Source organism: Marmota monax, unplaced genomic scaffold (assembly GCF_021218885.2).
Source record: "Marmota monax isolate L192 unplaced genomic scaffold, Marmota_monax_Labrador192_F-V1.1 WCK01_AAM20220418_F8-fsc00072, whole genome shotgun sequence".
NCBI classification, from domain to species: Eukaryota; Metazoa; Chordata; class Mammalia; order Rodentia; family Sciuridae; genus Marmota; species Marmota monax.
Window position 1 is genome coordinate 654,350 of NW_026692356.1, and position 16,648 is coordinate 670,997.

At 42.1% G+C, this 16,648-nt stretch overlaps 1 protein-coding gene across 23 annotated transcripts in view; it reads left to right on the forward strand.

Moving 5' to 3' along the window:
• The window catches only part of Kiaa1217 (KIAA1217 ortholog), a 417,045-nt gene that overhangs the window by 366,547 nt on the left and 33,850 nt on the right, over window positions 1-16,648 (forward strand). For 19 of the 23 annotated variants that reach the window (XM_058578583.1, XM_058578584.1, XM_058578595.1 and 16 more), the window contains 3 exons: window positions 2,813-2,917; window positions 3,437-3,486; window positions 9,252-9,418. In XM_058578583.1, the coding sequence (XP_058434566.1) occupies window positions 2,813-2,917; window positions 3,437-3,486; window positions 9,252-9,418 (322 nt within the window). The remainder of the gene's footprint in view (window positions 1-2,812; window positions 2,918-3,436; window positions 3,487-9,251; window positions 9,419-16,648) is intronic. The other 4 variants (XM_058578587.1, XM_046442239.2, XM_046442238.2 and 1 more) reach the window with 1 other exon arrangement.

Here is a 16,648-nt window from a genome sequence, read left to right on the forward strand (position 1 = left end):
TCCTTCCTGGTGGCCCTGCAGGGGACACTGCCTGGAAGAGGCCACCAAGGGAGTGTTCATGCACTAACTCTCAATACTAGAAGGAGCACAGAGCACCTGGATGCCCACTGGATACAGGGCTTTGATTCCTGAGCAGCTCATCTCAGGAAGTCCTACAACTATGTCCTGAAAGATCAGGGAATGAGATGTGATTGGGGAATTGTCTCTTTCCATGTCCTAAAACCTTTATCTGGGGGAAGCCCAGGGGAGAATCCAGGTACCTACAGAGCTGGGGAAAAACACCTGTTCCCCCTGCAGACTCCTGGGTGAAGATGACTTGGGCTGTGCGGTGACCTTCTAGATTTCTGACCATCATGATAAACCAGTTGAAGATCAATGTTCTTTATCCAGAATCACTCTGGTGCTATGTTTGGGGGCATTTTTTTTTGTTTTGTTTTGTTTGTTCACTTGTTTTGTTATTTTTCTTTTTTTCCTGCTCTCCTCTCTTGGGTAAGGTAATGAAAGCCGTTGATCAGAGAGGGACTAGAAGGAACCCCTCAGAGCTCTAGTGGTGTAATCGGTCAGTGCAGAGTACTTTCAAGTACACTGGTTTAAACCTAGCCAGCATTGTGCCCAGGAACAGCGTTGGAATTCCCGCATTCCCTTCTACCACTTCCCTCTTAGCAGATTCTTCTTTATCCTATACAGTTGTAGACTTACTTTTTTTTTTTTTGCATTTCTTAATATTGCTGTCTTCTTTGCATAATTGGGCTGTCACCGTGCCTCACTATCTCACACCCCAGTTGTACAGAACCCTTAAGCCACTTCTTAACCACAGCCATTTAGAGTCTAAAAATGCCATGCCACTTAAAAAACAGAAAAGCTATATTCTTTGCATTTGCCTGAGATTAAATAAGATTACTAAACCTGTAGTTCTGAAGGGAGCTCCTGTCTTAGGGTCATAAGTTTGGCTTCAAGCACTGCCGGGGACAGAGCCAGCCTCTGTGGGACAATTAATGGCAATGGAAGACATTCACCTGGTACTGAGCACTTCCCCAAGAAAGTCATTAATTTCCCAAGAGTTTGTGAGTCTGTATCTCCAGCACGATCACCATCACCCCATGGTTTCTGAGACGTCCCACTGTGTGATTTGGTTTGATAAACTTGGGATTTCCATTGGGTTTTTACTAACCTGCTTTCCTTATTTGGATTTCTTACTAATCTTTCTCTTTTGACACATTAACCACTTTATGGAAAAGAAGTGTATCTGAAAATGCTCTACAGCTCATGGGGTTTAGCACCCACAGGTGCACCTGGAGACATTTGCTAAGTCACTCCATAGAGATGTGTGTCCACATTCACCATTGGAGATTTCTTTCTGCTCCATTAGAACAGAGAAATAATACTATCAATACTTTTTTTTCTTTTTGGGTTCTACAGCCATTAACTATCCTTACTGCCTAACTTATGTCCGAAAAATTCAGTGTTGTGACAAACCGACCATTTTAAACTAAAGAAAATATATGGACTTCTGAAGTCAGAGGCTTGTAATTGTGTAACTGAAATTTCACCTGGCATGATAGGTCACATTCCAAGGCACAACTCATCACCGCTGTGCTTGAAAATGCTCAATTGCCATAAAATTCAGGATATGCATATATCATCTCTCAATGAGCTCAACTTCATGAAAGAATAGATCACTATTACTTGTTCCATTGAGCACCAGATAAAGTCATTGGACTCTATTTGAGAGTCATCGTGTGTGCATATGTTGTTTGTAGCATAGGAATCATTGTCGTTCACATTAGAGAGCCATGAACTGAGACCCACAGTGGCCACTTATCCCAAGCTCACATAGGACACCTGCTCATGGGGAATGCTGGGGAAATACCTGTACTATTTAAGCCATTCTCCCCTCTCTTCCTGTTTTAACTACTAGGTATGCATAAGTGAATTCACAGGAGGTGACATTTGACATTCTCCTCATGTAGTCAGTTGTTTTTATAATGTGTCAAAAATAATGGTAACGGTTCTGTGAAACATCCGAGGTCCGGAAATGTGAACCTGTTTGAAATGTCTGACATGACTCTTGTGAACCTTGAAGACAGAGAGGTACAGTATCTGCCCTGAGTCAATAACAAAGGGAGTTTTTTATCGACGCCTTGGGTTATCAAGTTGTTAGGGATGTTCATTTTCCTGCCTGATCCTATAAAAGCCTCTAGGCTAAAATTTCTACAACATCAAATTGAGCATCCTCTATTCCCAAACATACACTGATTTCAACCATATTTTCCATGGTCTTAATAAGAGACATTTGCTTGTGTTGCCCTTGGGCTATAAAAGAAGTGTAAATACACACACAGCCAAACATCTCCTTCATTCACACAAAACCATCCTGCAGCCTCCCAGCAGAGAAGAACAGATTACAACTGTGTGTGCCTGTGCAGTACCTGGCCTAGGGTCTCCCTGGTCCGGAGAGGAGCCGTTTTGTGTAAGGTCAAATAATGAAGCAGGGCAGAAAGACTCAAAAACACATCCTGTGCCAACAAAAGTATTTGAGGGAGATTCCTCCCTTCCTTCCAGTTTTCCGGGAGGCCTCTGCTGGTCCGCACAGTGTCTTTTTAGTGAGGTCACTGTCTTCCACCTCAGCTCTGATCATCAAATCGATCTCAGCCAAGGACTTGAAGGCGCTGCCGGTTTCTGAGCCAAGTTGGGGTGAACTTTGGCGGCCTTCGAGGTGGTACCTTTTATAACCCTCTGGTGGATCATTCACCTAGAAAAACCAGTCTGAAAGTCAATAAGAGCTTTAACAAACAATTCTCTTGTTTTACAGAGAGAGGATGCAAGCCATGGAGAAGCAGATTGCCAGTTTAACTGGCCTTGTTCAGTCTGCGCTTTTTAAAGGGCCCATTACAAGTAGTAGCAAAGATGCATCTAGGTAAAAAGAAACCAGCTATCCAATTAAAGAGTTAAATTCAATCTGTTTCTCTTTAATCATTAAAATCATTCATTCATTCAAATTCCTTTCCTCATAATCATTTCAAGGCTAAAATATTCGCGTCTCTATGAATCATGATTTTTTTATATTTGTTTTGTTTTTTGTTTTTGTGCTGATAATTCTTGGATGAAGGTTAACTTTGGCCCAAGAAGGGTAAATGGGCTTCCCAGTGCATGTGGCTTCATGGACCACTCCTTGCGCAGTGCCCGCAACAGCCATCCACGCGTGTCCCCACGTCTGCCACCATCTGAAAGTCATGAGTGTGCCTGGCTACATTTCACAGTGTCAGATGCACACCCGGGAAGCCTTTTCCATCCAAGCTAGTCATGGTGCTGATGCCAAAATACCCTCATTGCTTAATCTCATCACTGCTAATTGCTTAGAATCGTGATTGGAAGGTATCAAAAAATAAGGGCATTTTGGAAAGTACTTAGCTGACTCTCTTTTTCTTTCATTCAGCGAGAAAATGATGAAAACGACAGCCAACAGGAACCACACAGAAAGTGCAGGTAAGTAAATGTTCTGGGGAGGTCTAGGAGCCTGCTGGTTTCAGAGCTAGTTAACCTTTCCCCAAGTCACCCAGTTTTTGTGCTTTGGAAGGCTTTTGGGATAACTCCCTACACTACAGCTTCCAGCTAGTGCTGAAAAAGCACAGTTAGTCATTGATTCAGGGGATGAAAAGTTGTCATCTTATTCATTCATTCATTCATTCATTCACTTAGTGCTACATTAATTCATTTATATGGCCACACACCCAAGACACACTTATGTGCCTGGCACTGGACAAAAATGGTGGGCATCAAACACAGGGCTGCCTGCCTAGAACTTGGACTCCTGTGGGAAAACTGAGAATAGGACAAGTAATTTTATGTGTGTTGAGTTTCAAGAAGGACAAGATAAATGTTTCACCCACAGGGCTAGCCCATACTGAGAGCATCCCCTTGAGAAAGTGACAAAGCAAAGTGCAAAGGATGGCCAGGATTTAGGGAGGTGGACGCAGGCAGGAGCCATCCAGGTGGAGGGAACTCAGATGTTATCCTAACTGGAAAGTGAAGCCACTGGAAGACTGGACACCGGGGAAACACATCAGCCCAGCAGCAGCATGAGAATAGGTGAGAAGGGCGAGAGCCAGTAGGGAGCAGCCAGTGGACCAGGTGAGAGAAGAAGGTGCATCTGGACCAGGCTCTGCTTTTTAAATGCCAGCCTTCTCCAAGAAGAAGACCATTGCCTTCACCAGAGGAATCTCCTAGTGTCCAGATATATGCAATGACAGGCAGGGCTCTGTCAAGAAGATATAGCCTCCCCCCACACACCTCCTTCAAGTTAGAATGGAAATCATTAGCAGAAACTGTTCAGATACTAAATTACCCACAAACATATGTCAAGTTGGGTCAAACCCCTTATTTGGGGAAACCACATCTACTAGTTTTGTGCAGTGTAGTAGAGTGGACAGAATTTGGGACTTAGGTTTAATCCCCTGCTGGCCCTGGTTCATGCTGGCTGAGCACAGTTGAGCTCTAAAGCCAGCAGAGCTGCTTTTCCAGCATTTTGCTTAGAAATCAATCAGTGGCCTTGGCCAAAGCCAGAGAATTATTTCATGGAAATTGCTAAAACTTGTTTTCAGAGCAATTGCCAGTTTCTCTTGGAGATAGTTATTCGTTCATTTAGTTTCTTATTTATTATGAACTGGGGTGGGGGGAGTAAACTACTAAAACCTTCCCTCCCTTTGGGATCCTTATTAGAAATGATTAGTGTCTGATACCATTGTTCTGATCAATATGCACATGCTGGTTTGTATTCTCCTTCTATTCCTTTCCCCTTTTGTGGAATAATAACAGGAAACATTTAGTAAGTACTTTCTATGTGTCATGCACTATTCTGGGTTTTTTTTTCATGCATCAACCCATTAACTCCTGACTACAGCCTCCAAGATGAGGAGCTATTGTATTTCTGTGTTTCCGATAAGGAAACTGAAAACATTATCCACACAAGTGACACCTTTCAACCTAGTTCACATACCTGTCATTTTATCCCATTGTTTTATGTTAAATATACCCTAGTCCCTTAAAAGATATTCAAATTATTTTCTTTTTTGTTGTTGTTGTTTTGATTTGAAAAATTTTGTAAATGTCTCTTTTGAGCATGGGGGAAGGAGAAAGTCTTAATATCCTTGGATATTTTCCCCAAACTGGAATCAATACGTCCAAAGGGATAAGCAGTTTAGTAGCCCTGGCGACATGCTGCCGGCTTTCTCTTTCTGAAGGCTGAACCGATTTAGTGCCACTGGCAATGGAGGTGCGCTCTGCTGAGTTTGGTCTTTCTCATTCTAATGTAGCAAGATCCTGTCCACAGGGGTGTAGTTGCCATAGCAGCTCTATACAGTGCACAAAATACACGAATGCTTCCAGAATCCTAGGAAGTATTATCCCTGTTCTGTAGACAAACAAAATTATATAGAAGTCAAAAGGGAGGAAAACCAGACTTCCTGGTTACCTTAGGAATATGTAGTTTACTGTAGATATGAGATCAGAAGGAACCTCCCATTTCCAAGCCATACGACGTGTTACACTGTGCATTTTATCACTTAACACACTTAAACCTATAAGGAAGTATTTCTGTCTGTATTTTATGTAAAAGGAGAGTGACGTTCAGAGTTCAAATTACTCATTCAAAGTCACACAACTAGGAAGAGTGACAGCCTGTCTTGCCAAACCCCAATCCATGTTCATTCTGTTACAATAAATTCATGTCAAATGTGTGCTTTATAAGATTCAAATTACTCAGAAAAGAATACGGTTCTGAGGACAACCCTGTGTTAACTCTCACTAAACCAAGCCTGAGAGGGACAGAATATGAATACCCATGTATGGACATGGGTGGGAGGCAATTCCAGGTCTCCTGAGTCTAATCTAAGTGGGGACCTGCTGATGGTATCCAACCAGCAGATCATTTCCATCCTGAATCGAGACTTTGGTGCATTTACCTATTGATCTCAGCCAGGTATTTCTTCCACCTCTGGCCTCTACACCTTCTGAGACTCTAGGTGAAGAGGGGAGAGCTGACAGTGTCCCTCTCTGCCCTCTGCTCAGAGGACTCATACAGCTGACAGTGCGAAGACTTCCCCTGTGCCAGAGTAGGCAGTTAAGTGTGTCACTCCGTTAGCCTGCACAATAACTCTTAAGCCCATTTTATAGATAAGGAATCAAAATCCATCAGATTCAGTTACTTGCTCAAGATCACACTCTAAAGTGGATACTGAGAATGATTCCCAGGTTCTGACTTAAATAATTGAGTGGATATAGTACTCCTGGCTACAGTTAGGTCTGTATAAACAGAAAATGAGCGGAAATAATCAATTTACTCTGCTTGTGGGAAAGTCCAGTAGCGACTTGGTTTATGAAGCTATTGGTTTATGAAGCTGAAGATATTTGTATGCTGGTGACAAGGACATGAGATAAATGGGCAGATGATGGAGGTGGAAATATCTCTCTAGAAAGCACATCCAGTGAGAAGACAAGCAGGCCCAGGACAGTACCTGCCAGGATTTCAAGGGTTGGCAGAGAAAGGAATTAGGAAAGAGATTGACCAAGAAGGAGCAGTAGAGGAGGGCAAGGGAGAGGAAATGTTCAAAGTAACTGAAGAGAAATGACTGGCAAGCTCAATGTCACATTGCAATGAAGTCATGTCAGCCCTGGAGCACATCCATTGGACTGACAACTAGGAAAACACTGGTCACCTTACAAACAGCCATTTGCGTGAATGATGGAGTAGAAACCAAATGTGGTGAGCTAAGAGGCTGTAGAAGAAGACATAGGCATCTCAAAAAAATGAGTGTGGGACTTGGGATGCAGCTCAGAGGAACAGCTGCTGTATAGCATGTGTGAGGACCTGGGTTTAATCCTCAGCACCTCAAAAAAAAAAGGTGGGGGAGGGATACATTCCATAAAGATGTTTGACTGTGAATGCCACTTCTCAACATTTAACTCTCACAAATGGCATGTAGATGGCATCTAACAGTTAAAGATTATGTTAGATGTTAGATGGCATCTAACAGTTAAAGATTGGTGAGGTACAGTGGTGCCCTCAGAATGTTTAGAGAGAGAGAGAGAGGAATGTTGAAGGAAGGTGAGCCCTCACCTGGCTGAGGAATTAGCAGAATGGTTCCTCTTATCAAACAGGAGGTAACTAGTTACCACAGTGTTATTTTTGTTGGAGAAATACCTCAATGGAACCATTCATTGAACACATAATATCATTTTGTGGGGGGTAGGGTTGTTGGCATGTGCATGCACGTGCGCTTAGGCCTCCACGTAGGGAATGATGATAAAAGTAATGTGGCTGATTCCCAAGAGGACGACTTCCACCTGACTGTGATCCCCAATTGACCTTGGGAAACACCAATTCTGACATGCTGCTGTCATTGGGAATGTTATTGGATGTTCTTTTACTTCGTACCTTCACAGTGGAGAATATGCTCTTGAACAATTGCAGAGATGGCAAATATTGCTCATTTTGAGGGCAATTTCTATTTTGGGTTGGAGAAAGGGGACATCCTGATAAGAATGGCTATGTGGGCTCATAAAAGCTTGCTGTCTGGTGTGCTGAGTTTCCTTTGTAAATCTTTTAAAATGCCTCTGATCTGCTCTCCTGATTTCCCCCTAGTGGCCCTTAGAGGGGCAAAGAAGAGACCTGCTCTCTTTGGACAGTCTCCCAAGTGTGATGAACTTGTGTGCTGTCCACTCTCCACTAGTGTTGTAGAGAACAAGCTAGTCAGAGGACAGTGGCCAGCACTCCCTGACTCATAGCAGGCCATATTTTTAGCCCATGGCAGCAGCTCCACTGAGGCTTTGCAGAGTGGTGTGTGCTGGGGAAGGAAGGGACCCATTGGTTGCTAAGCCAGAATGGAAAGCCAGGCCTCTGCTAGGTAACCAACCACTCTGGGGTGCATAAGAGGGTTCTGTCCAGCAAGGCCAGCCATTACAAGGCCCATTACAAAGCTTCCAGTAAGAACTGAACAGATGTTTGTGTGCACATGTGTTCATGTGTGTGCATATGTGTTTGCATGTGTATAAGTTAGTGACTCATCCACTCTAGAAGCCTGTTCCATACAGTTGCCAGAAAAAGGAGGCAGTCCTTTCTTTTTGTTCCCATTCCTTAAACTTCACTATTTGTATTCTTTTTAAGTCCTTTTACAAACAAACTTGGCCAAATCGGGCCCTTCCCTGATGGACTTACAAAATACATGAGGATTATTTAAGCTGAATTTGAAAAACAAAAGTTTATGGCAACTATAAAATAACTTAGGAAGAGTTCCTCAGCTCTGTCCTGTGCCCTCTCGGTTCTGGGGATGGAACCCAGGGCCTCACCCATGCTAGGCAAGTGTGCTACCACAGAGCCACACCTCAGAAGAGTTGCCTTCTGCTGACTTTTTTTATTCTATTCCTAAAGAATTTTGGAGTCTCGCCTCATTTTCTTACTAAAGGAGATGTGTGCAGAGGGTCCTACTTATTTTGGAGTTTGGGAAACCTGCAGAGATTCAGGAGAGAACCAAGCCCTTATTAGTTTATCTTGGTGATCACCCAACTCTTGTCCAGAAATGAGGTGTGCATCCTTAGGGTACACTGCCATGCAGGACACGGTCGCATGAATCTTAAAGTTATTTTTTCTGTATGTGCACTCAGTAGATTTAAGAATCTAAGAACTAACAATAAGAATATAAAATTCATATGGAATACCACCAATGGGAGATACTGTTAATACTTTGTTTTATATAAATATACATATACATACATAAATATACACAAATGCATATATGTATGTATGTATGTATGTATGCATGCATGTATTTTTTAACTTTCCTCCATGCAAACCTGTGTGCTTATAGAAGATAGGAAGGGGTGGGAGGGAGAAAGAAAGAGAAAAGAAGGGAGAACAAATGGAAGGGAGGGAGGGAGAAAGGGAGAAAAAGATGGAAAGAGGGAGGGAGGAAAGAAGGGAGAGAGGGAGGGAGAGAGCAGGGGGGACATTTAACTTCCTTAACGTGGCATCGAGCTGTGCCCTCTGCTCTGTGGTCTGCCATCCTATAGCACTAAACTTCCAGAAAATGGTATTTACAGACTACATCCCATAACATTGTGAGGCTTATAACCGTGCTTCATAAGAAAGCAAATGCCATTCTTAAAGTTACTAGAACTCTGTATTGGGATGAGGCTTAGAGCCTGGACTTCCCTCTGTGGCATGCATTCTAAGGTCCTTTGCTGCTCTTTTCTCATAGGAACTCCCCACATTTCCGGAGGGAAGACTCTGGGCGCCCAAGAGGCCACCGTGCCGCCCAGCCAGCCCCTGCCTACAGGCGCCTCGGCCATCCACATGAGCCTGCTGGACATGAAGCGAAGTGTGGCTGAACTCAAGCTCCAGCTCCAGCAGATGAGACAGCTCCAGGTATCCCTCATGGATGCACCCTCTGTCTCGCTGGCCCTAGGTCTCCCTTCACCTCCTCCCCTAGCCCACCCCACTGCATCCTCTCTGGGCTCTTTCTGCCATCTTTTTCCTAGGGGCTAATTGGAGACCTGAAGCATTAGAACCCTAATGGCCTGGTTTTCCCTGCACAACTTAATCCTGGTCTAGAGCCTTCTGCTGCAACTACAGGCAATCTGTAATGATTTCTTTAAGTGGCGCATGCTCTTACACATGACAAAAAAAAAAAAAAAATACTATTCACATCTGCTGTTGGAGAAGACTTGAATAGACAGGAGCCCTGTGGAGCATTCTAACAGCCAGTTAAGGCTGCCAGCTCAGTGTAGGCTCCTTCCTTCTCCCCAGGGAGCAGGCGCAAGGTGCTACAGTCAGCCAAGCTTTTTTTGTTTTGTTTTTGTTTTTTTTTTATTTATTTATATGCAAGGAACTGAGATGTATTTAGAACTCTGAATTTAGAATAGAAGATGAATTCATAAGGAAAAAAGCCATCCTGGATGATTTGTTGAGAAAAACATCTGCATTTTATTTGCATAGTATGTTCCAAGTTTTTTTTTTTTTTTTTTATCCTTTTCCATTGTTGAGGAATATATGTACTATAGGGGAATCAAAGGGGAGAGAAAATAACTCTCATGTCACAAATCTTGGTCAACAAATCCCATAAATCTTACACTGCATAAAACTTCTACCACTTGGTATAAGGACTAAAGAGCTGGCTTGCATATCTCTTTATGAGGTCACAGGATTGCTTCATGGATCAGCCTCATACCTCCCTGCCTTTTGTGGTGGATGGAGCACCGAGGATATAGTTCTGGCTCAGACTTTATTCAAGATATTCCCTGACTTCCTTCAAGAAGCTCTTGGGCTGGTTATAGTGGCGCACGCCTATAATCCCAGCGGCTCAGGAAGCTGAGACAGGAGGATTGTGAGTTCAAAGCCAGCCTCAGCAACGGCAAGGCACTAAGCATCTCAGTGAGACCCTGTCTCTAAATAAAATACAAAACAGGGCTGTGGATGTGGCTCAATGGTCAATTGTCCATAAATTCAATCCCTAGTTCACCCTCCCCAAGAAAAAACCCAAAGTTCTTGAGCCGAATGTTGCTAACAGGAGAACACACAGGAGCTTGAGCCACCACTGTAGGGTCCTCAGTAGCCGAGGTGCAGTAAGGAAAGGTCTTTGAGTCACAGCTCTTCTGTCCCTTCCACACACTAATGACATAAACCCTACATTTTTCTCACCACCTTATTATGGCTAAGAAAATTATTTCCCCTTGCCCTCTGCATACCAGAGGACAAAAAGAGCAGCTGATTTGAGGGATCTGCCCAAGGCCCTAGCTTAGGTCACAGAAGTTAATAGAACAGACACACTGGTCAGTGCTCAGATCCCCACACCTGGGCTGTTTGGTGCAAATTTACTTACATCTCTTCTGAATCATGTCATCTGTGAAGTGGCCCATCCCTTGCATGGGCTTCTCCTTGCTTCACAATTTTTAAAGACTTTGCAATGAAATGAAGTATCCAAGTTGGGCTCGGGTTGTATGTTGGGGTGATGACACAGATGTCCTTAGTGTCCAGACAGTAATGTAAAAGGGGAAGTGAGGAGGGACAAGGGCAAAGTTGTCCCCTTAGAGACACTCTGTCTACACTCTGTCCCAGCCAACTCGTAGCCTGATGGTCGGTTATTTCAAGAGAATCTGGAAATACAGGTTTTACATGAAATACATCTATCTTTAAATGTTGGAAAGTAATTAAACTCAATTTTTTAGTGCTCTGAGGGCCAAAGGACACGTCTGCAGGCCAGAGATGGTCAGGGTTTCTGCAGGTGAAGTTCCTCCTCATGCCGCCCCTGCCTTTTGGCGCCACCTGCTGGCCATTTGGAAATTCTGCTCTCCTTGTTGTGCCCCCTGTAAGAGAAATGAGTGAATCTATCATTTATATACTAGTCCCTCACGGCTCTCAAAAGAGAAGTTGTTGGTTTTGGAACAAGAGTAGAATTAATTTAGCATCAATATCTTATTTGCCCTATATATTTCATGGGTGTTAAGGTGAATCTGATAGCACATCTATGGTGTTCCTATCTGTAGCATTGCACTTTGGTGAATGGTGTCATTTGGTACTCCAGCTGGCTAGCAGAGGTCTCCCACAAATTGCCAGTCTTTGCAGCCTTGAACTTGAAAGTTTTTCATCAAGGTCTAGGCCATTTTAACACCCAAGTTCCGCTATTGCTTCAGAACTGCTCAAGTCCTCTGGCTCTCCAAAAATAAAGAACAATGTACAAATGTGCTTTTGAGCTTAGAAATGTCTACAGTTCTCAAGTGCAGACATGTTGGGGAAGATAAATACCTTATTTCTAACCCAGCTGCTATTGTTTCTACCTGTGACTTGGTATTCTCTGCTTCCAGTTTGACTTCCCTCCCCCTCAGATTTCTATCTTTTCAGTCAGGGGAGTCTATTTAAGACAAAAACAACTCAGAATAATTAAGCTATGGCAGCACCCATTCTCCTTCAGCATATGTATTATTATACAGCAAAAATGAAGTGCAACCCCAAAGTGATTATAAGGCCAATAATGGAGCTATCATTAGAGATATGCGAAACTCTCTAGAAGAGTCTCAAAAGAACAAAAATTGAATTAGAAATTCAAATGTTCTTTGAACTGTGTTATAAAATACTGAAACTGAATGAAATCTTTTGTGCTTGGCAGCCAGCTACAGTAATTAGATAATTAAATCATTGGAAAATCCTAGACTGCAAGCATATCGTATTTGAGCATCTCACTTTCAGCACTGATAGATTCTTCTCAGGAATAGAAATGGGATGCAGACCCAGGAGGGTGTGTAGATTTTAGCAGGGCAGAAGGAAAGTTAAGGAAGGCAAAAGGAGCCCTAAGCAGATCAAGAGGACTTCAGAAACTCAGTTCATATAATACTCTGCTCTGCAGTTTCACTTGAATTCTCTACAGATGGTTCTCAATCCTGGCTGTCCGTTAGAGCCACTTCACGCTCTTAACAAAATGACCAATACTGAGGCACCCCTGCCAGAGTCTGACTTTAATGGTGTGGACTAGAGGTGTGGACTAGCTGGTGATTCTAGAATGTTCCAGGGCAAGAGCTACTGCTCTCAGGTTATTATGGATGCTCGTTCTTATAAGGTACCTCATGGAACTGTTTAGATCAGTCAGCCATCACAGAAGGTAAAATAGGAACTAACGAAGTCACCTATCACTCTGTGAGAACAGAATACACAGTAACCTAAAGCCTCATTCCCCAGGGGCTATTTTTGTGCCCTCTGCTTAGGTATGTTTGGTAGGATTGCTACATGCATCTTTTATGTTGCTATTTTCCTGTTCCCAAATAACAGTCTATAATCGGCTAGCAACAATGGAAAATATTTTTCTTCCTAACAACTGTTCTCTTTCAAAGATAATTGTCTATGTATATTACCTTTCCTGATATGATTGGGGGGAGGAAGCTTTTTTCTGAGGGATAAACAACATCTTTTTCCCAAACGGCTCAGTACTTGGATTTTGCCAAGGTAATTCCAGACCCACAGAAGCGACTGCACTTCTAACCCTCTCTGTGGGCTAAGGAGAAATAAGTCTTCTAGAATTGTTGGTGCAAGTTCTGTGGAAACCAAATGAGACTTCACCTAAATCAAGAGACTAGAAACATTCAACTTATTTAATTCCCACAACTTTTTTTCTTAGACCCTATCTCCTAATTGTGATACTCCTGACCAAAAAAAAAAAAAAAATTGAGTTGTTCTGAATTTAGTGTTACATTTTTAAGACTACTGTGAATTTGCTATCTCTTCCCAGAGAGGGAGGATCAACATAATAAAAGAAACAGCAGTACACAGAGCCCTTGTGTTTGAAATGATAAAATTCAATAGTTATCTGAATGTATCTTTTTATAAGACACTACTTCTTGTTTCAGGGTCTTGTTTATTTTCTGATGTCCAAAATAATGGTCAGGGGAATGTGTATTCCAGAGAAAAGCATACCAGAAGTGGCCTGTGTGGAAAAAACCTGTTTTCTCCTGCTAGGCAGAAATAATAAATAAAACTAGTACAGGGCTTGAAAATTAGGCTGCTTGGTGCAATATTCCCAGCCTCAATCAGATCTTCAGACAATAAGAAGCTGTCTGAGATGGGGAGACAGCACCCAGATAACATGCAGCTGTGACCAGGCATCCTCTGTCTTGTTCCCTAAAGCCTGAGAGAACTTGTCCAGTTGCTCATGAGTCATTCTGGGGTCTGGTGATCATCACGAAACTTCCCAACTTTTGGTGCAGTCGCTGTTCAGTATCACTGCTAGACAGAAAAACCATTCCCATCACACTGTCCACTGTGGTCAAAGCTGATTTTTACCAAAGAAATCAAGAATAAGTACATGAAGTACAGGTCTATTTTTAGGTAGGTGGAATTTGATTTAAACAGTTTCCTACTTTGTTTATGAAATCGATATGGAAAACTCATTTGGCCCAATTAAAATTTTAATGTCCAAGAACATTATTTCTGCCTAAGTATGCTTATTAACGTGTCAAAGACATTTTCCGTAAATTATGTTTCCAGCTATGAAGGAATAACTGCAGATCCACTTGCCTTCCCGCTGTTGACAGCTAGAGAACTGAAAAGCAAATGAAACAACTAATTTCAGACACTAGACAACAGATAACAGGGATGTGATACTTTGGAGAATGGGAGCAAAGCTGATAAGACCCACCAGTGACCCAGATTTCTGCCTAGAGATGCTTTTCAAAGGTAATACTTGGGATACCCCAAGCAGCCCAGGATCAGCTGCTGAGTTGAAATAAGATCAACATTTAGAGAGCTGAGGCAACTAGAGTTTGTAGAATGGAGTACCAAGGAGAAGAAAGCTGTGCACAGAAAGAACTATGTAAATCTGTGGATCTCTTGTTGGGTCATAAGCCAGTTCTGTGTGGTGTGGAAAGACAGCCAGGCAAAGACCAAGTTGGGAGAGCTGGGAGCTGAAAACTTCCCAGAGCCCATACAGGCTTGGAAGATGTTTTCAAGTTTTGATGTTCATATTTTGACACGAAAGAGTAGAGAAGCCTTGTAGAACACATGAGCATTCAGCAAAGAACAGAGAAAGGCTATGCTTCAGTCTTAAGGAACACCCTTAAGACTTCAAAGGCCAAAGTTGATCCACAAGTAACTGAAGTGTCTACCAGAGAAAGTCCAGAATCTATAAAGGAAAACAACAAAATCCCAAACTCCATGTCTAGCATCTCATCAAAAATTACTAGACATAATGATTCTGAAAAATGTGATTTATAACCTTAAGAAAAATCACCCAGTAGAAACCAACCAGAAATGACACGGATAATGAAGTCAGAAGCAAGGACTTCAAAACAGATATTATTCTTCCCCAGAATTTAAAGGAAATTATGAATATAATAAAACAAGAAATGGAAAAATATTTTTAAAAAAAATCCCAGTGCAGCTTTTAATGCTGAAAAGCATGGTATTTGAGCGGACTTAGATAAGTCACTGACCAAACAAAATATCAGTCAACTTGAAAACATAGCAATAGTGACTGTCCAAGCTGAAGTATAAGAATAAAACAAGGGGCTGGGGATGTGGCTCAAGCAGTAGCGCGCTTGCCTGGCATGCGCGGGGCACTGGGTTCGATCCTCAGCACCACATAAAAATAAAATAAAGATGTTGTGTCCACCAAAAATTAAAAAATAAAAAATTCTCTCTCTCTCTCTCTCTAAAAAAACAAAAAAATTTAGTGACCTGTGGAACAAAATCAAGGGGTCAGTAAAGGACAGAAAAATATTCAGAGATCAGGACTGTGATTTTGCCAACTTTGATGAAAGTTGTAAATCCAAGACCAATAGAACTCAATAAACACCTTGACCAGTCAGCACAAAGGAAACCACACCAAAGCTGGGTGTAATCGATGCTAAAAATCAAGAGATAGGGCTGGGGTTGTGGCTCAGCCGTAGAGCGCTCATCTAGCACATGTGAGGCCCTGGGTTTGGTCCTCAGCACCACATAAAAATAAATAAATAAAATAAAGGTATTGGGTCCAACTACAACTGAAAAATAAATATTTCTTTAAAAATCAAGGGATAACTAGGAAAATTTAAAAACAGCCAGAAGGGGAAAAAGAGAAATGAAATTATACAAAGAATCATAAATAAGAATGAATCCCAGCTTCTCATCAGAAACAAAATACAAGTCACAAGACAATGGAGTGGCCTCTTTAAAGTGTTCAAAGGAAAAAATCTCAGAAAACAGAGACTGCACCAGCTGCCAGCACCTTCCCAACTCGTATCATGAAGCCAGTATTACCCTAAGGCAAAAGCAGATAGAAATATTATAGGAAAAGCACAGACCAATATTCCTCATGAAAATAGATTCAGCAAATCCTTAACAGAATAATAGCAGTGAAATTCAACCATAGGTAAAAAAGGATATAAATTTTCCCGGTAATACCAGATTGTTCTAATATGAAGAAACTAATCAATCTATTTGACCATATTAACAGTCCAAAGGAGAAAATTATATCATTTCAAGAAAAATTGAGAAAGCACGTGACAGAATTCACAACAGATAATGAAAACATACAGTGATCTAGGAGGAGAAGTAAATGTCCTTACACTACAGAAGGCATTTTAGTCATGGTGAAATGCCAAACGCATCCCATCACATCAGCGACAAGGCCAAGGGAATCTACTCTCCCTTCTATTTCACACTGTCCTGAAGACCCTAGCAAGTGCAAAAGGCTAGGAAAAAAAAAAAAAGAGGCATCCAGCCAGGAAAGGGTGGTGGGACGATCCCTGGAGCCTATGAGGTCAAGACCAGCCTGGCAACGTAGTGAGAATCTGTCTCAAAACAAACCAACAGAAAGAAATAGAGGCATCCAGGTGGGAAGGTAAACAGTGTCATGGAATCTACAGGGCGTACTACTAGAAATAGAGTGTGCTACTATAAATAAGTGAAATTAACAAGATCAACAGAATCAGGGTAATAGGTAAAAATACAAAAATGTTGAAATACCACTCCAAAATAAAAAGAATGAATTGTTGAAACACTCAACAGCATGGCCAGGATCTCAAAAATCAGTATACTGTGCTGGGGATGGAGCTCAGAGGTAGAGTTCTTGCCTAGCGTGCATGAGGTCCTGGGTTCCATCCCCCACACCACGAAACAAACAAACAACCACAA